Source organism: Rattus norvegicus, chromosome 7 (assembly GCF_021556685.1).
Source record: "Rattus norvegicus strain SHRSP/BbbUtx chromosome 7, alternate assembly SHRSP_T2T, whole genome shotgun sequence".
Lineage (NCBI taxonomy): Eukaryota > Metazoa > Chordata > Mammalia > Rodentia > Muridae > Rattus > Rattus norvegicus.
Window position 1 is genome coordinate 15370994 of NC_141540.1, and position 27488 is coordinate 15398481.

The 27488-nt window shown below is 52.0% G+C and overlaps 1 protein-coding gene across 9 annotated transcripts; it reads left to right on the forward strand.

Moving 5' to 3' along the window:
- The first annotated feature begins 12837 nt into the window (after window positions 1–12837).
- Window positions 12838–26413, forward strand: Spmap2 (sperm microtubule associated protein 2). 9 transcript variants are annotated; one of them, XM_087556190.1, is made up of 10 exons: window positions 12838–13106; window positions 15710–15778; window positions 15915–16598; window positions 17008–17130; window positions 17388–17459; window positions 18075–18136; window positions 18812–18881; window positions 19719–19836; window positions 22635–22794; window positions 23841–24093. In XM_087556190.1, the coding sequence occupies exons 3-10, from the start codon at window positions 16306–16308 to the stop codon at window positions 23963–23965; spliced, it is 1023 nt and encodes a 340-aa protein (XP_087412316.1). In that variant the 5' UTR covers window positions 12838–13106; window positions 15710–15778; window positions 15915–16305; the 3' UTR covers window positions 23966–24093.
- The last annotated feature ends 1075 nt before the right edge of the window (window positions 26414–27488 follow it).

A 27488-nucleotide genomic window follows, 5' to 3' on the forward strand; every position in this document is an offset into this window, starting at 1 on the left:
ACACTGTAGCTGTCTTCAGACACACCTGAAGAGGGCATCAGATCTCATTACAGATGGTTGTGAGTCACCATGTGGTTGCTGGGATTTGAACTCAGGACCTCAGGAAGAGCAGTCGGTGCTCTTAACCACTGAGCCATCTCTCCAGCCCTTAATGATGGTTCTTAAGCACTTTAACCTTCCTTCTAGCCCACCACCCACCAGAGGTAGTGGAAAAGAAAGGATACAGGGGAGGTAGACCTGGTTAGAAATGGTTCTTTGGAGTGTCAGGAGGAAATCGGCAGTTCAGTTCATAGGTCAGCCGGCACCAGCAAACACTTCACAGATATACACCAGCAGTGCCGTTCAGTAGTGTTGGGATAGTGGCAGCCGTGGCACTGCCTGATAGAGGCAGGAAGAGCCAAGCCTCAGCCAAAACAGCACAAGTCAGCAGGAGGGACCAGGGCCAAAAGGAAAAGTTCTCGGTTCTGCCTCGCTCAGCAGAGAGATCAGTGAAGACGAGAGACCAACAAACACCGCACAGCTAGCTCTACAAGCAAGCCTAGCTCAGCTTCTGTCACGGTCCATTGTGTCCTAGCTATACTCCCTGCAAACATCACGTGTCCTCTATGTGTCTTGCCTCAGCACGTGAGTCTGTCTCAGCTGACATCACTCTGTCAGTCAGCTTGTGGAAGCAACAAGAAGCTGCAGCACACCACCAGAAGCTTTTTGGTGTGTTTCTCTCCATGGAGTCTCAACAAATGGAGACTACTCGGACCAATACATGTGCATCCTTAGCAAAGAGTCCTTCGTCGCGTGTCCTTTCACATGCTTGCTTTATTATATTTTTTATTATTTATTTTATTTATATGTTAGTACACTGTAGTTCTCTTCAGACACTTCAGAAGAGAGCATCCCATTACAGATGTCTGTGAGCCACCATGTGGAATTGAACTCAGGAATTGAACTCAGGACCTCTGGAAGAGCAGTCAGTGCTCCTAACCGCCAAGCCATTTCTCCAGCTCCAGGTGCTTGCTTTAACAGGACATTTTTTCACCTATGTCTGCTTCAGCAAAACAAAACATTCCTTCAAGAGTCTGCCTTAGCAGAAAACCTGTGTCCCTTTCAGCAAAACGTTTCTTCACGTGTGTGCTTTAGTAAAACGTCCTTTCATTTGTGTCTGCTTCAGAAAAACACTTCACAGACTTGCCCCAGCAGAACACCACCATCCAACACAACTGACTTTCCAAAGAACCCTTAGATTTCCACTCCATGGTTCACCGAGTCTACACTGTTGATTGTCTATTAGCTAAAAACACGTGAACAAAACGTGTGTGGAATCTTCTCAACACACACCTCACAGTCCCTGAGTGGTTAATGTCAATCATCCAGTTGATGGGAGTTAGAATTACCTAGAAGCCAAGCCTCTGGCCCTGCCCGTGGGGGATTGTCTAGATCGGGTCAGTTGGTGTGGGAAGATTCACATTAACTGTGAGTGTCTTAGACAGGGTTACTGCTGCTGTGGTGAAACACCGTGGCCAAGAAACACCGTGGCCAAAGCAACTCTGGGAGGAATGGATTTATTTGGCTTACACTTCCACATCACCACTTCCGTCACTGAAGGAAGCCAGGACAGGAACTCACACAGGGCCAGAACCCGGAGGCAGGAGGTGATGTAGACACCATGGAGGGTGCTGCTTACCGGCTTGCTGCCCACGGTTTGCTCAGCCTGCAAACCCAGGACCACCAGCCTAGGGATGGAACCACCCACAGTGGGTTATATGTAAAACATGCACTGTTCCATGTTTGAAGCCCTGAGCTGAATACACGTGACATTCGGTCACAACAGCGGGAATAGTCATTGCTTCAGAAGACCGGGCCACGTGGCTCTTGGATCTTTGGAAGAGTTTGTGGGAGGAATTCGGAAGAGCCGGGCCTAGGAAAGCTCTCTCAGCCTGGTTCATGAGGGTTTAGAGCAGTGGTTCTTAACCTTCCCTAGACAGTTTAATACAGTTCTTCACGTTGTGGGGAACCCCCAAACATAAAATTGTATATGTTTGTTTATACTTTGTATATGTTGCGACTTTGTAACTGTAATTTTGCTACTGTTATGAATTGTAACGTAAATATCTGATGTACAGCTCCCAAAGGGGTGGAGACCTGTAGGTTGAGAACAGTTGTTCTAGAGGGTAATGAGGGCTAAGGGGTAGTCATACAGCCCAAGAATCTGGCTTCACTCTGCTTTGTCCTGAGAACTTGAGTGAGGCCCGATTTAAAGTTAGTGGACTCAGGGCTGGAGAGATTGCTCAGTGGTTAGAACACCGGCTGCTTTTGCAGAGGACCTGGGTTCAATTCCCAGCGCCCACATGGTGGCTTATAACTGTAACTCCAGCTCCTGGGGATCCAATGCCCCTCTGGACTCTGAGGAAAGAGAAAGCCTCCTGCCTTACACCAGGACAGTAGGCGGTATGCTCTTGGGGCAAGACTCCACCAAAGTCTCTGACTTATATAAATGGAAATGTTGCCCTGTGAGCTAATGTTGAAGTCTACTATTGTCCCGATAGCCTTCTGAGCTTGGCAGCAAAACGGCGGACTACCTTTGTCAGCTGGGTTTCTTCTTCTCTGACCTAATCTGGGGAGCTCAAAACCTGCCCACCTCTACTGCAGAATGTAAACTAGCCTTGGTTATGTTACAGGTTCAACTTTCTTTCCCAGTAAGTACCGGGCCAGCAAGCACCTGAGATTCCTGGAGCACCTCCCGTGCTAATGAGGTGTCTCAGTACCTTAGCCTCCAGCCAATGACCTTGGTGCACCCTGGATATTCCTACTCCTCCCCCAAACTATATAACTCTTGATTCACTCCTATTAAAGTTGATCTGTCTCCCCAAAGCTGATTCTGGTGTGTCATTTCCATTTGTATTCACAACCTGTCTGAAACCCCATTCATCAGAAGGGGGACCCACGTGCAAACTTCCCAGAGAACGGACAGCCTGAACTACGAATGCAGCTGAAGGAGTAAGCTAGGTCATAACTGACGTAACACAACATGTGTCAGAGCTGGCCTCCACACACTGTGGCAGCATCGCCCGTGAGGTGCTGGTTTTCAGGTCAGGAAGATGCAGCATCGAAGGGCTCTGGGGTCTTACGGAGTGGTTCTAGAGAGCCACTGAGCCAGACAATGGGAGGCAGGACTGGAATTTCTCTCCAAGAGGCTTTGAATGGCCACTGTGTGTGAAAGCGAGCTGTATGTTCCAGAGGTAGAGACCCCAGGATGAAGTCAATGCCAGGACTGGAGTACACCGGCCTGGGAGAGCTGTAGGCGTGGAGTGAGGGTGGGCCCAAGAGAAAGATTGCATGTGCTTCAGATGGCCCAGCTGGAGGGATGAAGCTACCCAAGCCCTCTGGAGCCCAGATAATTCTGTCATAAACTCCAAATGTGGACATGGAGCTGAAGGCCCCGGCGTTTGCACTGTGGATTTTATTCTTAGTTTGGTCTGGTAGATACCTGCCGTGTCCCTTCTTTCTTGTTCCGGAGGGAAATGGTTATCGAGTGCTGTTGTGTATTGGTAATATGCAACTGTGTTTGATTTTGTAGGCACTCACAGTTAGGGATGTCTTGGACTTCCAAACAATGTTACACTGTTAAAGACCATGGAATGGGAGAACCTTTGAAATTGGATGGAATGTACTTTGCATTGTAAGATGACCATGAGTCTCAGGGGACAAAGGGGGTGGGAAGGTTAGGTGTCAAATAGACAAGAGGAGTGATGGGTAATAATTACCTAGTAGGCAGCCTCTCACCATGCTCGTGAGGGAGGCTGGATTAGCTTGACTGAGGTAGGAACGCCCAGGTCAAGTGTGGGTGGCACTGGGCTGGGATCCCCACCTGGAGAAAAGAGAGAAAGTGTGAGCTAGTCCCAGCCTCAGTCTTCAATCCCAGCACTCAGGAGGCAGAGGCAGGGGAATCTCTTGTGAGTTCCAGGACAGCTTAAGCGACACAGTGAGACTATGTCTCTGGAAGGGCTTGTCGAAGGGCGTGGGGGCCGGTGAGGGAGAAGGTGAGCTGAGTCCCAGTGTTCATCTGATCGCTGACTGGAAACAATGTAACCATTCGTGCTCCTGCCCCGGATGGACTCATGAAATGGGAATAGAAAGAAGCTCTTTTTCTCTTTCACTTGGTTTTTATTAGGGTATTTTAATATTTTCTTCATTTAAAATTTTTTCGTGTATGGGTATTTCGCTTCATGTATGTCTATATACCGTGTGTCTCTAGTGCCAACAGAGGCCAGGAGAGGGCCTGGGATCCTTTGGAACTAGAGTTACAGGAGACTGTGGACCACATAGGAGGTGGGACCTTAACCTGTATCCTCAACTGATTTAAATGCTGAGCCATCATCTCTCCAGGCCCTTGCTAGGGTATTTTATCACAGCAACAGGGGACTAATACAGTCCCGTGTGGAAGGTGTCCAGTGACCATGTCATGTATCCTCATCCTCCCGCTATCTTCCCATCTTTCATTTCACCAAACATCCTTCATCATCCTCCACCATCCTCCATCACCATCCTCCACCACCATCCTCCACCACCATCCTCCCACCACCATCCTCCCATCACCATCCTCCATCACCATCCTCCCACCACCATCCTCCCACCACCATCCTCCATCACCATTCTCCCACCACCATCCTCCCATCACCATCCTCCATCACCATCCTCCCATCACCATCCTCCATCACCATCCTCCATCACCATCCTCCCATCACCATCCTCCATAACCATCCTCCCATCACCATCCTCCACCACCATCCTCCATCACCATCCTCCACCACCATCCTCCACCACCATCCTCCATCACCATCCTCCATCACCATCCTCCATCACCATCCTCCATCACCATCCTCCACCACCATCCTCCACCACCATCCTCCATCACCATCCTCCATCACCATCCTCCCACCACCATCCTCCACCACCATCCTCCCATCACCATCCTCCATCACCATCCTCCACCACCATCCTCCATCACCATCCTCCATCACCATCCTCCCACCACCATCCTCCACCACCATCCTCCATCACCATCCTCCACCACCATCCTCCACCACCATCCTCCATCACCATCCTCCATCACCATCCTCCATCACCATCCTCCCACCACCATCCTCCCATCACCATCCTCCATCACCATCCTCCCACCACCATCCTCCCATCACCATCCTCCCACCACCATCCTCCACCACCATCCTCCCATCACCATTCTCCATCACCATCCTCCATCACCATCCTCCCATCGCCATCCTCCCACCACCATCCTCCCATCACCATCCTCCATCACCATCCTCCATCACCATCCTCCCATCGCCATCCTCCCACCACCATCCTCCATCACCATCCTCCATAACCATCCTCCCACCACCATCCTCCCATCACCATCCTCCATCACCATCCTCCCATCACCATCCTCCCACCACCATCCTCCATCACCATTCTCCCACCACCATCCTCCCATCACCATCCTCCATCACCATCCTCCCATCACCATCCTCCATCACCATCCTCCATCACCATCCTCCATAACCATCCTCCCATCACCATTCTCCCACCACCATCCTCCATCACCATCCTCCCACCACCATCCTCCCACCACCATCCTCCATCACCATCCTCCATCACCATCCTCCATCACCATCCTCCCACCACCATCCTCCATCACCATCCTCCCATCACTATCCTCCATCACCATCCTCCACCACCATCCTCCCACCACCATCCTCCATCACCATCCTCCATCACCATCCTCCATAACCATCCTCCCACCACCATCCTCCCATCACCATCCTCCATCACCATCCTCCCATCACCATCCTCCATCACCATCCTCCATAACCATCCTCCCATCACCATTCTCCCACCACCATCCTCCATCACCATCCTCCCACCACCATCCTCCCACCACCATCCTCCATCACCATCCTCCATCACCATCCTCCATCACCATCCTCCATCACCATCCTCCATCACCATCCTCCATCACCATTCTCCCACCACCATCCTCCATCACCATCCTCCATCACCATCCTCCATCACCATCCTCCATCACCATTCTCCCATCACCATCCTCCCATCGCCATCCTCCCACCACCATCCTCCCACCACCATCCTCCACCACCATCCTCCCACCACCATCCTCCCACCACCATCCTCCCACCACCATCCTCCCACCGTCCCACCCACCACCATCCTCCACCACCATCCTCCCACCACCATCCTCCATAACCATCTTCCCATCACCATCCTCCATCACCATCCTCCATCACCATCCTCCCACCACCATCCTCCATCACCATCCTCCCACCACCATCCTCCCATCACCATCCTCCCACCACCATCCTCCACCACCATCCTCCCATCACCATCCTCCATCACCATCCTCCCATCACCATCCTCCATCACCATCCTCCCACCGTCCCACCCACCACCATCCTCCCACCACCATCCTCCCATCACCATCCTCCCACCACCATCCTCCCACCGTCCCACCCACCATTGTCTTACTAGACCCTTCCATCTTCCTCCGGTTGTCCTGCCTGTCTTTTCCTTACTGGCCGCCTTCCAGTCCTCCTCCCTCTTCCCCTCTGCCTCCTACCATTCTCCTCCCCCAGTTCCCCTCTGCTCCCCCCTGTCCTAGTGTACAAATTAAAACACTGTGACAAAAAGTAGCTTGCGGGGAGGGTGCACAGGCGACAGTCCTACAGGTTGTTGGCCTGCAGGTTACAGTTCACTATCGAGGGAAGTGAGGGCATGAATTGGCAGGGACCTGGAGGTATCACTTTCCCAGGGTGGCACTGTCCCTAGTGAGCTGACCCTCCCACATCAACTGTCAATCAAGACAACATCCCCATAGACGTGCCTGCAGGCCTGGCTGGTGGGGGCATTTCCTCACTGAGGCTGTCTCTTCCCAGCTGAGTCAAGCTGACTGAGGAAGATCAGTCGTCACACCCACCTCCATCATCCTTTTAGGGCAGGGGATGGTCGGGCTGAGTTAGCGAGGATACAGAGGGGTGAGATGCTCCCCATACCATATAGAGCCCATGGAAGGCCTCACTTCTAGTTCACCAGCAGTGGGCTTGCTCCCACAGCTCAGCCCTGTGAGTAAGGATTGAATTTGAATCTAGATGAGCCATGCGTTTTCCTGAATCTAAGCTCAGTGGCCAATGTAAGACATCCCAGCCAGACCATACGGTGGCTAGATCTGCCATCTAGATCCCTCACTGGTCCTCATCCTTCCTGTCTTTGCCCTTACCAGCCAGCCTGGACCAGGAGGGCTCTCGGGGGGGCATCCGCCTCTGGCTGGGGAGGGGAATGAGAGCAGGCGGTGTGCCCCAGTCTGTGGTCTGCATAGCGGCTGCTCACCGCCTCACCCGCTCACCCAATCTTCTGCACACAGGGTGACTCTGACCTAGGGGATCCTGGGTCCTGTTGGGCTCGTACGTGTCTCTTTGGATCAGGGGAGTTCCTGGCCTGGTGTGGGATGGTCACCTTTCTGAGTTACAGAGAACCTGCTGTCTATTCATAAACCTGAGATGGAGCTGCTGTGTGCCCTCCCCCCCTCACCGAATGAGACCCTGGTGGGCTGGCTGCATCCCCTCAGGCCCTCAGTGCTGACTCACCCCAGCTCATTTTAGATCCTCTCTTTCCACCTCCCCCACCAAGACGACTTAATTTAGTCTCAGGCGAGAGAGCCTGGCGCATGGCGGGAAGCCCAGCTCAGCCGATTCCACTCTGGGTGTCTCCATAGGAACCAGGCTGTGCTGGGAAACGCCAGGATGGAGGACCACACTGGAGCTGACGCCTGGGCCCGTGGATGCTCACGGCAGCCTCTGCCCACAGCCATGGAGGATGAGACTGGTGAATGCTGACAAGGCCTTGGGAAGAGGCAAACCTGAGAACTGGGACAAAGCTGCCAGCTCCTACCTTTTCTGTCTCCTTAGAGCAAGTTCTGGAATGTGTCTACCTTGGGGAAAGACTTGCAAAGCCCCAGGACAAAGGCTAGCGCCTCCTGGAGTCTGGGAGATAATGAATGATATGTGTGCAAGACTCACTCTAAGCATGATCATAAGACACTAGCAAACACAGGATTAGGGGTGGGACAACAGCCACAAGAACACAAGCTTGGCAATGGTCTTGGTGTCCCCTTCTGGCCACTCATCTCTGCTTGAGCATGACGACTCTTCCCAGACCCCTGCTCCTGTAGGGAGTGTGTGTGTGTGTGTGTGTGTGTGTGTGTGTGTGTGTGTGTACATGTGTTCCACACCTCCTGCCATGGGCCCTCCACACTGCAGCTTCCCAGGGTCCACTGGTGCGTCCACCCTGCTTCATGCTTCCTTAGCTATGGCGCTGGCTACAGTAATGCCTCGCGCTTCCGCCTGCTGTTCCCTGAGTTGGCTCCACGTCACATGTGTGGGCTTCTCAGATCTACGAGGACAATCTACTCTTAAGGAGGATTCCTGCCCTCGGGACACCCAGCTTTAGCTCAGTGAGGACTGTGGACTTGGACTTTGAGGACTTGGACCTTGCGAGAATGAGTCCGTTTCTGTTGTTTCCTTCCTACCTTGCTGGTACCGGTGTTTGAACCTAGGACTCTACCCGGGAGCTGCAGCCTAACCTAAAGCTGCCTCAGGTGACTGCACGAGTTTGAGATACGTCAGGGCAGCTAGCGGGACTCAGTACAACCAGAGGAGACCAAACGGAAGGTCCCTCTTAGATGAACTCCTGAGTACTGCTTGACACCAATCAGGTGGGGAGGGTGGTGAAATTTCTGTACAGATGGAAAACAGTCTTGCCTGGAATGATGCTGTGGGGTAGGAACAGAAGTTGAAGGATAGCTTAGGTCCCCAGGCAGCATCCACTCCCCCTGGTGGCCTCGTGCGTGTGCTGCATTTCCTAGCTGTGACCACTGCGGAACTGCGGGACCTTGGAAGAACGTGGGTGCTGCTAGGGCAGCTGGGCCTCCAGATAGCCTCAAGTGCTCAGGGAAGCCACGAAGCCCGTGCTAAGTAGCCAGGTCCTGGGTGGGTCACTCCTGGAGAGCTTGAGATTGTCTGAAAAGAGAACAACAGAAACGGAGATGAGGAGAGCTGTGTTTTAAAGTTTCCGCCTCTCTCTATCGGTGCTCTTGGTTAAAGGAATGCTGGGAAGGTCAAACTTCTGTCAGCACCAGAGACTTTGCCCCTGGGGAGGCTGAGGGGCTGGAATCCAGGAAAAGGGGTCTGAGTTTTCGCCCTCTCCGGGGAGCCGGACATCCGGGGTCTGTTGGACCACAGGTTACTGAGCCCGGAAAGAGTACACCTGTGGATCTTCGAGGCTGTCTATAGTACCAGGAAGGCTGCTTTGGTCCTAAGCTTTGTTCAACGACAGTTGTCATCTTCTCTGGCTTACTTAGCATCTCTTTCTGGTTTGAAAATCCTGCCCATGGGAAGACACGGGTTCCGAGTCTGGAGTCTCCTTGACGCAGGAGGGCACCAGTGGCCGTGAGTAGGCCACCACCTAGTGGTCATCATAAGCATCACCCATGGTCTCGGCTTGCAGCTCTGCTGAGCTCAGCCTCCTTCCTCAGGACCTTTCCCAAATGCAGCGGGGGAAACGTGATGTCTACTTTGAAATGGAGAACCACAGAAGTGCCAAGGACCAAAACAAATGGACAAGAAGAGCAAGGAAGTCCTGATGGTCGGAGAGAAATGGGGGCAGGACTGAGGGAAGGGAATCCACCATGGTCGAGGGCAGCCTGGAGCACGGAGAAGCCATGCTCTAAGGGGAAAGGGAGGAAGAAGGGAGAGGGGGTTGAGGGAAGGATATAAGGGGGTGGGGGGCTGAGGAGAGGACAGAGGTTCCGGAAGGGGCAGAGAGGAGGTTAGAGGAGGCAACAGTGGAGGTTAGAGGAGAGGATCCTGCCCTACAGGATGGCTAGGAGGCAGTTGGGATCTGTGGTATGGATGGCAGTTAGAGGTTTCAAAGCACAAAACATCTAAAAAGGAACTCAAAATAAAAACATAACAATCTGAGGTGTCTCGGGGTTGGGATTTAGCTCAGTGGTAGAGCGCTTGCCTAGGAAGCGCAAGGTCCTGGGTTCGGTCCCCAGCTCCGAAAAAAAAAAAAAAAAAAAAAAAGAACCAAAAACAATCTGAGGTGTCTCTTGTAGCTGTTTTGTGGCTCCTTTGTGGGTTCCTCTTTCTTCCACCCTTCTCCACAACTCCCTAACACTAGATAAGAGAGAAAAGTATTCAGAGGAGGATTCAGAGGAGAGGAAAGAGATTCCTAAATCGTGTCAGGGGAGGGAAAGGGGCCGACATTATTGTTAGACCACTTCCTGCTGACTAGGGGCAAGTTTGATCTTTGCCGACAGGATATATAACTTCTTGTTTCTTCTTTGTGCACGACTACTTAATGAACCTCGACTAATAGCAGCCAGCGAAATCCAACAGCCCCCCCCGCCCCCAAACTGACCATCAACAACCACCTCGTGGGGCCCTAGCATTTTTATAGCCTCTGAAAAGTACCCAGAATTCCAAACATTACACAATCACAGAAACTGTCTGCAGCTGGCAAAACCACGCCTCTGCTAGAGCATGAGGCAAATCACAGTCAGCTGCTGCGGACAGTCCAAAGCAGCCCCACATCCCACGCCTGGGGTTAAAATGAAAGCATAGTCTCATATTATTTCTGTGGGTTTTTTTTGTTTGTTTGTTTGTTTGAAACCAAAATTCTAGCTACAGTCTCTGGTCCTGATCGCCTGTGTGGTATCACATGTCTTCACCACAGCTCTGGACAGGATGGTGGTGCTGCCACAACCAATGAGGCGAACACCCTTACTGCCAGCTACTGTGTATGACTGTGGTGTTTGCATTGTGCACAACACTTTCCATTTCATAGAAATATAACGGTTAAATCACGGACAGCAAAGACTTAGTATCGCCATCCTTCTCTGTGTATGTCTGTGGGTTCTTTTGTGCTGGAAATGCTTCGAACTGTTTTATGTCCCCTGACATCCATTATACATCCTAGCAGGAGTTAATGTTAGTGTAGAAACAGATGAGCCCAAATCTCATTACTGTTCAAATTTGCTTTTTTTGCCCGAGAGTGCTAAAATTACATATTATACCTTGTGGTGGTTTGAATATGCTTGGCCTGGGGAGTGGCACTATTTGGCGGTGTGGTCTTGTTGGAGGAAGTGTGTCACTGTGGCATGGGTTTTAAGACCTTCCTCCTAACCTCGTGGGAGCCAGTCTTCTCCTAGCAGCCTTCAGATGAAGACGTAGAACTCTCAGCTCTGTCTGCAGCATGCCTGTCTGGACGATGCTGTGCTCCCACCTTGATGATAACGGATTTATTTTTTGTGCACGTGTGGGCTTTTTATGTGCACCACATGTGTGCCTGGTGCCTGTGGAAGTGTTAGATCCCCCGGAGTTGGAATTGCAGGCAGTTGTAAGTAGCCTGATGTGGGTGCTGAGAGCTACCTGAGTCCTCTGGAAGAGCAGTGAACGCTTTTAATCACTGGGCCAGCTCTCTAGCCCCTAATGTTTTGTTTTTTTATGTATGTGTGAGTATGTACCATTTGTGTGGTGGCTCCTGCTGTGGGGGTTTGAGTGAGAATGGCCCCTGTAAGCGTACATACTTGGTCCCCAGTTGGCGGAACCGTTTAGGAAGGATTAGGAGGTGTGGTTCTGCTGGAGGAGGTGTGTCACCAGGGTTGGGCTTTGAGACTTCAAAAGCCCATAACAGGCTCACTTGCTCTAGTTGTCTTTGTCCAACTTGTGGCTTGGAGATACGCTCTCAGCCAGTGCTCCCACACCAAGCCTGCCTGCTGCCAGGCTCTCCACCATGATGATATGGACTCACCCTCTGAAATTGTAATCCAGCCCCCAATCAAATTCTTTTATAAGTTGCTTCGGTCATAGTGTCTCTTCTCAGCAATAGAAAAGTAACACAAAAACTGGTATCAGGGAGTGGCGTGTTGCTGTTACAAGACTGACCATGCTGTTTCTTGGAGGAATGTTGATTTTGGAACTTTGGGTCAGGAAAGCAATTGAACAGGACTTAGTGGGCCATCCTAATAGGAACTCGGAAGCAGTGTGGACTATGGAGAGCCAGATCAAGGGTTTCAGAGAGGACCACTAGTAGAAACTGGCCTAGAGACCATTCTTGTGATATTTAAGCAAAGAATATGCCTCTTCCTGCCATTGTCCTAAAAATCTACTTGAGGCTGAATTAAAGAGTTTTGGATCTGTGTTGTTGGCAGAGGAGAGGCTTCGAGACAGCCTGGTATTGACTGGGATACGTGGGTTTTAGCGATCACTCTTACGCAGATCTGCAGTGAAAAAGAGCAAGCAAGGCAAGAACACAAAATGTACAGTGGAGGAGAAAAAGAGCATCAGAGAGTGTAATGTTGAGGCAAAGCCTGTGCTCAGAGAGATGAAGGGTTTAAAGAAAAGCTAAGTGGAGCCAAGGAGTGGTGCCCCCGGGGGCAAAACCACACCCAGCTAATTCTGCAACTGGTGGTAGGAAAGGGCCTGTTCCTAAAGAGCAGGCACAAGCCAAAACGTATGCAAATTAATTCAGGGAGGGGGCCAAGCTCCCTGCTCCAGGCAGCCAGTAGAACTTGGCAGCGTCAGCTGTGTGGTTGTGGTTTTGTCAAGGATACAGAAGTAAAAGGCGCTGTGGAATCAATCCTCCTGAATGGTTAGGGAATGCTGCTGAGGCCGAGTGTGTGTGTGTGTGTGTGTGTGTGTGTGTGTGTGAGAGAGAGAGAGAGAGAGAGAGAGAGAGAGAGAGAGAGAGAGAGGAGAGAGAGAGGAGAGAGAGGAGAGGAGAGGAGAGGAGAGGAGAGGAGAGAGAGAGAGAGAGAGAGAGAGAGAGAGAGAGAGAGAGATTCGCCTGGATTACCTTGGAGACCCCACGATGTTGGAGATGCCAGAACAACCATGGGACACCTGCCAAGGAGAACTGCAGATGGGGTGTGCAACCAGCCAGGGAGAGAGAAGTGTGTTGCAGTCAATAATGCTGGAAGGGTGTGCAGCCATCAAAGTACTTTGACATCAAACAGAGATACCGGATTTGGAATTTGCCCTGCTCAGGTTTGACCCAGTATTTCCTCACTATGCCCCCTTACCGCTTCTCTTTTGGAATGGCAATGTATATTTCGTGCCATTGTTATGTTGGAAATATGTAATTTGCCTTTTGATTTTGTCAGGTGTTACAGTTTTATAACTGAACTTACAAGTTAAAGGGATTGCTCTGAGTCTTAGAAGAGACTGGAATTTTAAACAGTGTTAATACTGTGATAGACTGTGGGGACTTTAGAAATTGAACCGTATACATTTGCACTGTGATGTGGCCACCAGCCTGTTGGGGCCAGAAAGTGGAATGTGGTGGTTTGAATGAGAATAGCCCTCACAGGCTCTGTGGTGGTTCGAATATGCTTGGCCCATGGGAAGTCGAGGTGGAAATTTCTGGTTTCTTTGGAGATTCATAACGATGTTTTGCTGGGGTACACAGGTGAGAGAATGTTTTACTGAACCAGACACATGGAAGGATGCACAATGTATAGAAAGAATGTAAATATGGCCGTAGATGGTGGGTCGAGGCTGGAGCATAGGTTCGCCTTGCTGTGCCTCGCTAGGCTGACGATGCTTGTGTGTTGCTTCACCTTGCATTGCTGACTCTCACTGGTCACGACGTGACTTCACAGAGAGTAACCCGCTAAAGAACTTCTCATGATATTCTAGCAGCCTCTTGCTGCTTCCATGGACTTGGGCCTACTGGTGGTGCCTCAAAATTTCTTCTAGATCCAACAGCCACTGTCTGCCAAGTGGACTGGACTGAAGCTGCTGATTCTTGTTTGGTGGTTTGCTAGCGGACTGCACTGCTGATATTCTGAGTGTGGAGATAGCAGTGGCCCACTTCCCCTCTGTCCGAATAATCTTTCTTTTCCACTGCCTCTGGTTGGTGATGGACTGGAGGTGGGAGGGGGGGTTAAAACATTCATGAATTTTTATTATAAGTAAGTTCTGAAAAGTCAAGTGCCTACAGGAAGTGGCACTAGTAGGAGGCGTGGCCTCGTTGGAGGAAGTGTTACTGTGTGGGTGAGCTTTGAGAGTGCCCTCCGGGCTGCCTGTGGAAGACAGAGTCCTCTCCTGGCTAGTTTTGGATCAAGATGTAGAACTCTCGGCTCCTGTAGCACCCATGCCTGCCTAGATGCTGCCATGATTCTTGCTGAACCTCTTTGGCTGTAAGGGAGCTCCGATGAAATGTTGTCCTTTGAGACAACATTTTGTCGCCTTTGTGTCTCTTCAGAACAATGGAAACCCTAAGACAGGCTTGGTCCCCGGTCGGTAGAATTGTTTTGGGGTGACTAGGAGGTATGACCTTGTTAGAGGAGGTGTGTCACTGGGTATGGGCTTCGAGTTTTTAAAAGCGTCTGCAGGGTCCAGTCTCTCTTGTTCTACGCCTCCCACTTGTAGCTGAGATGTAAGCTCTAGGTACCGGTGCAGCACCGTGCCTGCTATTCTGCTGCCACACTTCCCACCGTGCTCATCGTGGGCTCCCACTCTGTCACTGTACGAAAACCCCCAACTAAATGCTTTCTTTAATAAGTCGCCTTGGTCCTAGTGTCTCTTCACAGCAGTAGAGCAGTGGCTAAGACACCCGCCGATGCCAGAACACGGTGTCAGAGCCCCTGGAGATGGAGTTACAGGCACTTGTGATCGACCAGGAACCAAACTCCGGTCCCCTGCATCCCTCAGCACAACTATTCTCTATACCTATTTTGTTTCCTGCCTGGAAAACCCAAGATGGAGAATGTATCACCATTCACCATCACAGTCCCTGGGGCCTGCAGTGGCTCCAGTTCCACAACCTTTTATGTGTTAGCTCTGCAGGGTATCAGGAGGGAAGGCGTTTACTAGATCGGCTCACAGGAGGATATGGGTTGGATCAATGACTCCCTGCACCGTGCAGCAGCTAATTACCTGGCAACTGTCTAGTCTATAAGGCTGGGCCCCATAGCAGTTCTAATCTGCTACGGAAGGCCAGGGGCTTCCTACAGAACCACTGGTCTCCAGACCACCCTAGAAAGCTGAAAATTCTGGGTTCTGGTATCAGCGAAAGAAGGTGGCAGCGGGAGAGGCAACAACGGAGTAGACACACTAACCAGCAAGAAGCAGAGGCCAGTAGGCAACACTGCCTTCCCTTTAGACTTTAGCTGAGTGGACACTGGGAAGGACTGCGCACTCGGTGGGGAAGGTCTCCCTTCCTGGAGATGCACTCACAGGCTGGTCTTAGATGATCCAAAATCCAAATAAAATTGACAGTCAAGTTTAGCCAGCGCATCTGTCAGAGACTGGGTTATCGCCCTGGCTCTGGCCCCCTTGGCTGTGAGCTTTGCACAGGTATTGCCTCCTCAGCTCCCTGGTCTCTGGGGCTCTGCCCCTTCCCAGTGCTCCGTGACCTCATCTCAATCCTACCCTTGTAAAAGCAGTGAGAGTGGAGATGGAGTCTCTCCAGCTGTGGTATGGGGGCGGTAGACCTCTGTGCCCTTAGTTCTCCTCGTGCCCAGACTGGAGATGGGGCTGTGTTGGCAGTGTCCTCTGCCACAGCCATACTCTCACTTGAGATGCAAGGTGGTGTATTTGGAAGGTGGTCCTTCTATAACTCAGGGCAGAATCTGCGTGTGTCATAGGACCCTGCGCTGTGAGGACCCGAGAGTCAGCTACCAAGGAGGCAGCAGAGAGCCAGAGCCATCTGTGAGGTACCATGTTCGGAAGTTCACCTGCCATCAGAGCCCTGAGGTCACAGAATGGCTGCTTGAGCAACAGATATTAAAGAGAAACCCAATCGTAATCAGGAAGCAGAGAGGTGGTTTCTTTCTTGTGTCTCTTTTGAAGGGGAAAAAAAAATTCATGCCCAGAAGTCCCTATGGATTCCATAAACCCATCCGCTGGAGGGGCACAGCCTTCGGTGAGATCTGAATCCAGGCTCGAGTCTGGAGTCCAGCACAGATGGGTCCTCCCAGCACTCAGGAGCTTGAGGCAGGAGGAAGTCAGGTTTGAGGCCGGCCTGGGCTACATAGTGAGACCCTGTTGTCCCTTGTCCCCCACTCCGAAAGAAAGACTTGAAGGGCGGGGCCTTGAGCTGTGCACCCCAGACCCAGCTCCAACACTGGGATGGAATGGGGCCTCGGAATCCATGGGTGGGCATTCTCCTGTTGCTGTGGCAACCACAGGTCCATTTGGGTGCTGAGGGAGTGAGGTTAAAGGGTTAGGAGGGGCCGCACACATGGGGGAACTTGGCGAACACCGGTCTAGGTCTAGTCTGCTCAGCATCCCAGTCCTGGATACCAAGACTTCGGGCGGGTCAGAGTACAGGGAGAGTGATGGCAGTTTGGACCTTCAGAGTACATTATTTGAGGACCACTGGCTGCAGAGCTCCCAAGCCACCACAGAGCGAAACACAGATGATCCAGAAGAGGAAATCCCCCCAGAGGAGATGGTTGGGGAAGAGCTCCCCGAGGTCTCCAATCTGGAGGATTCTCTTCGACGAGACCTGGAGGTGGAAGTGGTTGGAATGAGGTGGGTGTTGGGGACCTAGTGGGCAGGTAGGTGCCAAAGAGGCAAATGCTAACGCACCGGTCTATCCTGGTCACCTTCATTGTCCTTCCCCTTGGAGAAGGGGATGCTGCAGGTAGCTCTGTCCTGCTCTGGGTCCTGGTACTCAGTAAACACAGGAGAGAAGTGAGTGTCGTGTTCACTCTTGCAACAGCCCCAGGAGGTGGGAGCTGACTCCTCCTGGTTCTGTGGGCTCAGGGCTCAGTTTCTGGACAGTATGGAGCCTGGGTGACAGCAAACTCATTCATAGAGAGTGCCAAGGCTCCAGGGGCCCAGAGCTGACTGAAGGCTCCTGATGGGGGAGCAAGACGGCTCTGTAGGCTCCAAGGCACGGCAAGGTAGACCAGCAGGCCCTGACGACAAACTTTTGCAGCCACCTGTCCATCAATGAGCGGACTACTCCCACCACCTCCTCAGCCAAGTGCAGGAAAAAGAAGAACCATAGGCTACTGGAACTGGCAAAGCCCAAGTTCAACTGGCAGTGTCTGAAAGACAGGTGAGGGCTGGGGCCCATGAGGTGGCAAGGGCAGTAGGTGGCCTGGGCCTGCTATGTTCTTTTGACGCCCGGTCACCAACCCATCACCCCTGTGGCACCTTGGGTAGGACACCTAGAGAATAAATGGGCTGTTGGGGGGTACCAGTCAAGGCACCAGAGGTGGGACCCTTGGGCGGTACCCAGAGAACAGCGAGGAATCTGGGAAACAGTGGGGACCCAGAGGCAAAGGCAGGGCCTGGGACCCTGTCTCATCGCAGGACGGGGCGCTGTTGTAAGGGCCATGTCTGGATTTCCCCACGCAAGACCAACTTGCAGTTCTGCCTGTATTGGTGAGTTGGGGTGTCCCCTCCCTCTGTCACCTGCTCATGTCAGGGACATGCCAGGCTCCAAGGATACACCTGAGCTGCCTTCTTTCCAGGGACCAAGTTCTTTGGGTGGAGGGCTCTAGAGCTAGGGCTGTCCCAACTCTGCCTTCCTGGTGAGCACCAGGCCTGCTGGGCTCTGTCTGTGTACCTGAGGGGCCCAGCTCTCCAGGCTGCACTTGGCCTTTTCACGTGCCCCATCTTGAAACACGGGCCTCACTCTAGATAAATCTGTGTTTCCCTGGTGCTCACTGCCCTAATCCAGCCTGACCTTCTGTTCTTTTGCATCCTCCTGCTCTCTCAGGCTGCCCTTCCTGGTTCCCCAGCCTCCTGTGCATTGTCCCAGGGCCTCAGGCTTCCCTTCCCTAACAGGGCACAGGGTGCAGGACACAGAGAACAGGGCGCAGGCTGCAGGGTGCAGGGCACAGGTCACAGGGCACAGGGTGCAGGGCGCAGGTCACAGAGCGCAGGGCGCAGGGCACAGGGTGCAGTGTGTAGGGCGCAGGGTGCAGGGCACAGGGCGCAGGGCGCAGGGTGCAGGGCACAGGGCAGCTTGCCCTGAGCTGCTCGGCTGTATTCCAGGCCTTCTGTATACTGGACGGAGCGATTTATTGAGGACACCACGTTGACCATCACAGTCCCTGGTAGGTTCTGTCTCTCTGGGGCAGCCTGGGTGTCCTCTGCCTGGTCCACAGCTGCTGACTCCACTCAGTACGTGACCACCAGTCATCTTCCAAGCCTCCCCCACTTAAGGACTCTAGTCCTTCCCTACCACCCTGAGTGCCTGGAATCCTGTGAGATTGCAGGGAGAGGGGTTCAGAGCAGTTTCTGATGGAATCTTGTGGGATTGTAGGGAGAGGCGTTCAGGGCAGTTTCCAAGGCAAATCTGGGCAGGGCTAGCATTTGTACTACAGAGATCCTATACCTTCCTTCCCAAAAGGGATCCATCTTCTTTGAGCACATAGACTCCTTCAAATAAAGCTCTCCTACCCACAGAGCTCCTCTGTGGATGAGTGTAGCCTAGGATGGTTTTTCTTGGGGCTCCAGACTCATCTATGCCCCTCACCCCAACCCTAGAAATCCTAGGCCAGCACCAACTTCAGATAAAAACCTAGTTTACAAGCCTCTTGTGTTTAACCATGGGGAGGAAGGAGCCATAGTCTTGCCAATTGTATAATGTATTTTGGCAAAGTGTCTGCCCATGTCTCTAGTCTGTACCCCATGCTTGGACCTGTGGAGGGCTGAGTAGAACCCTGGGATGTAGGGTGGGTCCTGTTGGGACTCAGTGTAGCTGTAGTGACTGGGCCATTTCTGTCCAGAGGTGTCCCGCCGCGTGGAGGAGCTTTCAAGGCCCAAGAGGTTCTACCAGGAATATTACAACAACAACAGGTGAGGGAGGGTGGGCAGGGGGAAGATCTGAGCTTCTTTCTGTTTCATACTGAGAGGGGCTTAGCGTGTCCTGCTTCTGGGTGTTGAGTCTCAAGAGTTCTAGCCAATGTCCCTTAGCTGTCTAACCTTGGGGATCGAGGGTATGGTACCCATTGGTGATCGATCAGCCTGACATTGGCACTCATGACTGTGAGTTTTAGAGTAGGAACCTGGTAGCCATGCTTTCTGAAGCCTGTCCTCAGAGCCACTTGGGCAAACCTTTGCTTTCTCTACGCACTGATGGCTGAAGTGCGACCTGTGCCACCACTGTGTCTATGAGCAGCCCCGTTGTGTGTTAGTACCAAACTGTCATCTGAGTAAGGAGAAGTCATGTGCACAGGCGGCTGGTGACATCCCTCGTGCTGGGATAGATTTCAGCTTGTGCTGCATCCCAGTTTGTGGCAGCCAACGGGGGGGGGGGGGGGGGTTGGAGTTAGCAGTCGCAGAAGCTGAGGTCGGCAGCACTTGTTCTTGGAGAGGGTGGAGATGGGACCTGGTGTTACCCTGTGAGCTCAGGGTAGTCATCTCCCTAGCCCTTTGTGGCTCCTGATGGGAGTGGAAGCTAGCCCTTTGCCACCCAGGAAGGTTAAGAAAGAAAGTACATATGGAGGGTACCTCGTGCTCTGGGGCAGACAGCTGGGAAAGGTCTCTCTTGGCCTTCACGGGATATCCCTCTGGGAGGCATTTTGTAGCCCAATGTTTTTAGGCTCACCCATCCCAGGTGCATTCTGGGAAAGACCATGCACATGCAGCTCTGCAGAGGAGTGGGGTGATGGCTGAACTCCAAGTGCCTTTTAGGACTACGCCCATCTGGCCCATCCCTCGGTCCACTTTGGAGTACCAAGCTTCTAACCGGCTGAAGCGACTGGCTACCCCGAAGATTCGCAATAACATCTGGAGTATTAACATGTCTGAGGTAGGCAGCACTTGTCTACACTCAAGTGGTTGGGACAGTGGGGACATCAGTCTTTGGATGCAGTATGATTCTGCACACCTCGAATCCCAGGCAAGAGGCAGACAGAGTTCTATGAGTTTGAGACCAGACCAGTAAATTCTAGGCTAGTCAGGGCTTCATAGTGTGGCGGTGAATTAGTTGAATTGCTTTGGCTCTCAGTGGGTTGCCTGCTTGCTGTCCCTGCCCACGAGCTCTCTGGATTCTCGAATGGGACGCACGACGCATGCACGCACGCACGTACAACGAACGCACGTACCACGCACGCACGTACAGTTAATGCAAACGCCAGTTAATTTTGATATGCCTTGACTAGCTCGAAGGCTAGGCACTTCTAAACCAACCCGTGGTTGGCACACATGTCCATCAGGTATTCCTGGCTTAACACCTTCTAAATCTATATTTTATCTTTGCTGTCCTGTCCTGTTACCTTCTGGTTGGCCCCCCTCATAGGGCTGCGTTCCCTTTCTGCCTAGATTGCTGGATGGTTTCTGTCCTGCAGCTCTTAAATCTGATCCCTCGCCTCTGAGTCATGCCCCCCCGCCCCCCCGCCTGTCCCTTGCCTGAGCAATCTAAAAGTCCCACCCCCATCTCTCTGCCCAGCCAATGGTTGTACAGTAATTCTTCATTATCAATGGAAACCAGCTAGGGGCAGGGACCCTCAGGTCTGGAGGGTCAGGAAGCGCGACTTTGGGAGCCAAAATAAGACAAAGCATTAGAACCAGTTCCCAACACATAGAGAGACCCTGTCTCTTAAACAAAAAAACCTGTCGAGGATGATGGTGTTCGCCTTTACTCAGCGCCGCAGAGGCAGGAGAGAGCGAATCTCTGTGAGTTTGAATCCAGCTTGGTCTACATAGTGAGTTCCAGGACAGCCAGGGCTGTGTGTAGAGAGAGCCTGTGTAAAAAGGAAGAAAGAAAGAAAAGAGAAAAGAAACCACCACCGACCACCAACAGCCATGAAAATACCAACACCATCCCCAAATCCAGCCAGATGTGGCACACATCTGCCGCTGCGGCACTCTTGGGGCGGATTAGGAACATTGTGAGTTCGAAGTCACCTTCAACTATGCAGTGAGTTCAAGGTCAGGCTGGGCTACCTGAGACCCTCTTTCTTTCTTTCTTTCTTTCTTTCTTTCTTTCTTTCTTTCTTTCTTTCTTTCTTTCTTTTTTTTGGTTCTTTTTTTTTTTTTTTTTCGGAGCTGGGGACCGAACCCAGGGCCTTGCGCTTCCTAGGCAAGCACTCTACCACTGAGCTAAATCCCCAACCCCGAGACCCTGTTTCAAAAACAGAAAACAAAGTCCCAGCAGCCAGTCACCTCTGTCATAGGCTCCCGTACATGTTTCTAGTAGACAAGGAAAAATTAAAAGCAGATAAAAACCACGCACACAGATTCCATAGCATTAACAGTGTGGGGGTTGGGGATTTAGCTCAGTGGTAGAGCGCTTGCCTAGGAAGCGCAAGGCCCTGGGTTCAGTCCCCAGCTCCAAAAAAAAGAACCAAAAAAAAAAAAAAAAAAAAAAAAAAAAAACCAGTGTGACCTGTATGGAATCCCCTGCCTGTCTCAGTCCTGACTTTTGAATTTGCTTCTCATTTGGACCCAGTAGAGAACATGGTTCTTCCCACCCATTGTCTTTGCTTTGGTCCTCACACTCCGAGTGTGCTCACCTTCCTGTAGGCTACGCCTGTGTCTCAGGGCTGCAATTCCCTAAGACCAGCCGCCATGGTCCCTGGGAGAGTCCATGTTCCTGGGCCTGGGATTGAGGCCCAACTAGGAACTTTCTATCCTTCTGTAATCTGCTCCCCTTTAACAGATGACGGTCTAGCCTCAGCCAGGCCCAGGCGTTGCCCAGAAACCTTTGCATTCTCACTAGTCCTAACACACAGGGTCCACGGTCTCCTGTTTTTTTTTTTTTTTTTTTTTTTTTGGTTTTTTTTTCGGAGCTGGGGACCGAACCCACCACGGTCTCCTGTTACTCTGTTATTCATGTACTCTGGAAAACATGGCACCAGGGCTGGGTCTGTGTCTTCCTGTGTGCATTGCTCTCGTAGAGCTCACGAAGCCCCGCTAAATTGCCGGTATGTGTAGATTTCTCTCTGGGCCTGCCAGGGAACAAGTTTGAAAAAGGAACTGTTAAAGGGTCAGCGGGGAAGACTCAGGCTGGGAAATGCAGCGGTGTTTCTAAGGTGGGTGATGAGTGACAGCCACAGATCTAATTCTGAGGTTTTGGACAATGGAGCTGGTGAGGTGGCTGTTAGGAGCACAGGCTGCTCATCTGGAGGACCTGGGCTCCACCCCACCACAGCATGCCCCTGGTGGCGCACAACCGGCTGTAACTCCAGTTGCAGAGGATCTGGCACCCTCTTCTGGCTACTGCTGGTACTGCATACATGTGATGCACAGTCTTAAAGTATATATATTTTTAAAAGAACGTACCTTAGGGAAATACCTACCTTGGTCTGGCCCGTTCCATGTCAGCAGTCCCTCTGTGGTCTCCCCTTGCATGTCAGCAGCCCCTCACCGCGCCGCCATATCCTCACTGCAGCAGCCTCTGTTGTCCCTGCCCCTTGCCTCACAAGCTCATTCTGTGCCCACCTCCCTCCGTGTGTTAGGCGTGTTAGGCGTTCACGGTGCAATCATTGACTTATGTGGATGACTTTGAACCCATGCCCCACATTGAATTAGGGAGTCGGGGCGTTCCTGCTCTGTGCACTGCTCGGAATCGTCACCGATTCAGTTTCCCTATATTCCTGCTTTCAGGTTTCCCAGGTGTCCAGGGCAGCCCAGATGGCAGTCCCTACCCCACGGACGCTTCGATTGGCAAAGCCCAGGGCCCCAGCCACCCTGTTGGAAGAGTGGGACCCTATGCCAAAACCCAAGCCTTATGTGTCAGACTATAACCGCCTTCTTCAGCTGGCAAGTGAGTGGATGCCCTTGTGGATGTGGGGTGGGTGAGGAGACCCGGGTTTGAGGCCTGTCCTTGCCAGGTGTCTGTCTTCCTCGTGCACTGCAGTCCGAATCCTGGACCCTGCCAGAGGTTATAATAGCAGAGGGCACTGGCAGAGCAAGTAGGAGATGAAACCGAAGGCAGGCACCAGGCAGCCAGGTTGGGCTTTGAGGGCTGCTCTGGAACAATTGCTTGTTTGATTCCATTTTGTGTAATAGTTGAACAGTCCTTTCCCAGTGGCAGCAGTAATGTGTCCTTGTCATGGAAAAGACAAAAGAGCCTAAAGGAAAAGTAACATCTAACGTCACAACCTAGAGTCCACATGCTTCATACACACAGTGCAGAGCCCATGTGGACAAGTTTATAACGCATCCTCCAGGCCATCTCCCCACCCTCACTCCACACCCACCAGGCCAGAATCCAGTGGGCTGTGTCTGTAGCACACTGCTCCCCCGCCCTGTGGCTCCCACCTCCAGTGGCGAGTATGCAGTGGCCAGCGGGGGTATAGAAACCTTCAGCAGTTGCCTGGCATGTTGGGGACCTCAGGATTCCCCTTCCAGTGTCATCCCTGCGTCCTGCTCACCTCAGATCGTGGAGCCCTGGTGTGGTCCACGTATCTTTTTGCACAGGCATCACTACCTGTGAGTGATGCTTGCCTGGGTGTGTCTTTGTTGCACGCCGAGAGGCCAGCAGCTTTGTAGAGTCCCCAAGTCTAGGTTGCTCTTGTCTGAGGCTGGTAGAGCATATGGCTGGCCTTTTGGGTTTCTCAGCCATCCCTGTTCCAGGTTTTGGTTTGCACTTTGTAGGTGTTCTCTGTATGAGGTGGACACTAACCCTCTGTCAGACTCCCTGAGGTGACAGGGTACAGTTGGAGCCCTGCACTTGCTAGGCGCTCGCTCTAATGCTGGCAAATGGGGTGTGCTTGGCTGTGGTCACCCAGCTCTGCAACCATCAATTCTGTCAGGGCAGGAGCGGGCGGGGGGGGGGTCTCTTCTCCACTGTCATACTGTGCTTCACAGAGCTTAAACACCCAGATGTTGGGGCTAGACAGACGGCTCAGCGGGTAAGAGCACTGGCTGCCCTTCCAGAGGACCGGGGTTCGATTCCTCCCAGCACCCACACGGCAGCTCACAACCGTCAGTAACTCCAGCGTCCCGGAGCAGACACGCTCTTCTGGCCTCTGCCTGCACCAGGCATGCATGCGGTGCACAGAATTGCACACAGACAACACCACTCATACATATTAAATAATAAAAATCGTTTTAAAAAAGAGATGAAAGTTTCAGTGGCCTGAGTCCAGGGAGGGTTGACCTCCCCCCTTTCCCCCCTGCCCTGGGACCGCCAAGTCCCAGATGCTGGCTCATTATACCTTTGCTGTTAGAGCTTTGATCTAGCCTGGGGTACCTGGGCTCTGAGAGAAAGGGCTTGTATTAGCTGCCCTTTCCTCTTGCTGTGGCAAAGTACCGGAAGAAAGCACCTGAGGAAGGGTTGACCGAGGCTCTTGGTCTGAGGGGACAGCCCACCCTGGTGGGACTGCCATGGGGTGGCAGCACGAGGCAGCTGGTCACACTGTGTTGGCAGTCAGGAAACAGATATGGGTGCTGGTGTAGTGGTCTTTGCTACTTTGTGGGTTCTTCTTTCTCCTATCCTTCTCCACCCTTTTCTTCCAACCTTTCAACCCCCTAATACTAGATAAGAGAGAAGAAAGGATAGAGGGAAGGAACGAGATCTCTGAATAACATCAGGGGTTGCAAAGGGGGCGACGTTATCATCAGTCTTTCCTGTTGATTAGGGGTGTGGGGTTCCTCTGGGCAAGTTTGATCTTCACCATCTCGAAATCTACATTCTTCTTTTTGTTTCTTCTTTGTGCATGACTACTTAACAAACCATGACCAACAACAACCAACGCCTCACCCTTCCTCCTGGGACCCTAGCATGTATATAAGCTCTGAAAAGTCCCCAGAATTCCAAATGTCACATGATTGCAGAAACTGTCTGCAGCTGGCAAAACCACACGTCTGCTAGAGCACGTGGCAAATCACAATCAGCTGCTGCGGACGGTCTGAAGCAGCCCCCCATCCCACACCGGGGTTAAAACAAAAACATATCCTTATATTTCTGGATTTTAAAAGAGAAACAAAAAATCCAGAATTCTTACTACATGCTGGTGGTCAACTTGCTTTCTCAATTCTTGGCCTGGGACTCCAGGCCGGGGGCCGGAGGGTGCAGCCACGTTCAGGGTGGACTTTCCTTGCTTTGTTGACCCTTTCACGAGAGCTTCTTGTGGACACACCAACAGCTGTGTCTCCACGGTGGTTTTCTATCACAGGGTTCTACTTTCTCTCCCTAGGGCCTTGGTGCGGTCAGGTTGTTGGCTCAGGGCCCTTATCCATCTTCACTAAGGCACAAGTAGATGGGGAGGCTTGGCAGCCTCTCTATGCCCCACCCCTATAGCACCCCCAGAGTATAGAGGACACAGACCAGGCTCCCCCCTTCCCCAGGTGGAGAAAGACCGCATTCTCCCTGGTACCTGTGACCTCCTTTCTGAGCACTGTGACCAACTCAAGTGTTTTCTTCACAGTTCATCCTCTTAAAAGATGGTTTTCAACATCTTCACAAAATTGCCACAAAGAAAGCCTTGTCCGCATGAGCAGTCACTTGGTCCCCTCCCTAGTCCTTGGCACTTCTAAATTCACTTCCTTCTCTGGATCTTTCGCCTGCCCTGGATCTTTCCTGTCATGGAATCCCATGCTGTCTGTCCTTCAGTGTCTGGTTCTCTTACTGTTCTTTTTTTTTTTTTTTTTTAATTATATATAAGTACGCTGTAGCTGTCTTCAGACACACCAGAAGAGGGCATCAGATCCTATTACAGAAGGTTGTGAGCCACCATGTGGTTGCTGGGATTTGAACTCAGGACCTTTGGAAGAGCAGTCAGTGCTCTTAACCACTGAGCCATCTCTCCAGCCCTCTCTTACTGTTCCTGAGCTCCCCTTCCGCCATGCTGTATTGTTTTCAGAGCCTTGGTCCTGTTCATGGCTGTGTAATAGTCCAGCATGTGAATGCTGTGTCCTCTGAATTTGACACTGTGGGCGTGGCCCATAGAGACCTGCCACTCATTTGCTGATAGACAGACCCAGCTTGGAGCTTTGCCCGAGAAGTCTGAGCCTGGCACCGTTCCTCTCTTTTTTTTTTGCCCTTTAGCACCCAAGGCCCTGTCAGAAAAGTGCGTTCCTGACCGCAGTCCTCAGTGGGAGGTCCTGAATGTCACCAAGAATGCGGTGGCCAGTTCACGGATCATCTCCCTGGCCCAGCCCAAAATTCGAAAGGACCTCAACGAGGGATACAACCCGTACTACATCTCCCCAGCTTCTCTGGTGGCCCAGGCATCTCCTCGAATTTACGAGCTTGCTGTCCCCAAACACATCACCAAGAAAGTGTGACAGCCAGACGTACACTCCAGCTCATTCCCCAGTAAACACCAAGTGCATCCTCGCCTGTGTGCGTGATTCGCTGAGCTTTGTGGTTTGGGTAGGGGCGGGCAGGGACGCCGGAGGCCGGAACAATAATAATGTTATTTTCATATTTTATCTAACCCGATGTGCAGCCCCTTTATTTCCCAAGCTTCTCTTCCCACTGAGAGACCGTGAGGCTGGGCCTTGGGCCCCTTGCCTATCCTCCTGGATGTTCCCACCTAGCTGCCTCAAACCTGCCTGCCGGAGGGTTTCGAGCTCAGCCCCATGGTCCCCCTAGTGACCAGATGAGGAGGTGATCCTCCTCGTAGGGGGTTCCTGTCACGGTCCTCAGTGTCACTGTTGAAACTGTCATAGGGTCCCAGCGGGTTTGCAGTGAGGCCAGGAGGGGGCACTTGGCCCTGAGGGCACTTCACCGCACAAGCCAGGGGACAAACAACAGAATGGGCTTTTTCAGAATCTGAGCACATGGCTTCCAGGGCTAGGAGAAAGAGACTTTTGTCCCTCAGTCCCTCAGACGTGGCAGCTGGTTATGCAGAGCAGGCGGACAGAGCAGTTTCCAGGCTCCCAGCAAACCCCGAGCAGGGCCCATCATATCTCAGGTCTGTAAGGAGCCCTGACACAGACCCTGGTGTTACAGCTCGGTGGTGTAGAGATGGCTCCTCCTGACAGATCCAGGGGAGAACGTGCGGGGCTCACTGTGTCAGCTCGAAGCCCTTCATCCCTCCTCTGGAACCAGCAGTCGAGACTCTCCCAGTCTCCATTCCAACTCTCCTCTCCTTTGAAGATGCAGTGGTGACACTTGATCCACGATGGTCCCCCGTTTAGCGTCCTTCACTTAATCTCAAGGAGAATATGCCGGGTAAGATGCTGTTACCTGCTCAGCTGTGGAGAACTCTCTGAAACCCTACACAGAGCGAAGCTCATCTAGGGGTGCAGGAATATGGTGGCTGTTTTTCTGCCAGTTAAATAACTATAAGGCAGTGTAAAAGTAATTCTATGGGGGTTTTCTTAGACTGTCTTGGTAACAAGTAATGTTGGGGCATTTCTATGTTCAGGCTAGCCCATTTTAACTCCCAAACCAAGACACGACAGTCCTGGTATTTTGTGAACAAGCTACTAGCACTAATTACTGGTCAGATTCTGGTCTATCCTAACCTGACTAGCCTGCTACTACCAGCCACATGGTCTTTTACC

Coding starts and splice junctions, on each gene's coding strand:
- Spmap2 (XM_087556190.1), top strand. CDS start 16,306: ATGGGGGAACTTGGCGAACACCGGTCTAGGTCTAGTCTGCTCAGCATC. Junction 16,599..17,007: donor GTGGAAGTGGTTGGAATGAG/GTGGGTGTTGGG, acceptor AAACTTTTGCAG/CCACCTGTCCATCAATGAGC. Junction 17,131..17,387: donor TGGCAGTGTCTGAAAGACAG/GTGAGGGCTGGG, acceptor GTCTCATCGCAG/GACGGGGCGCTGTTGTAAGG.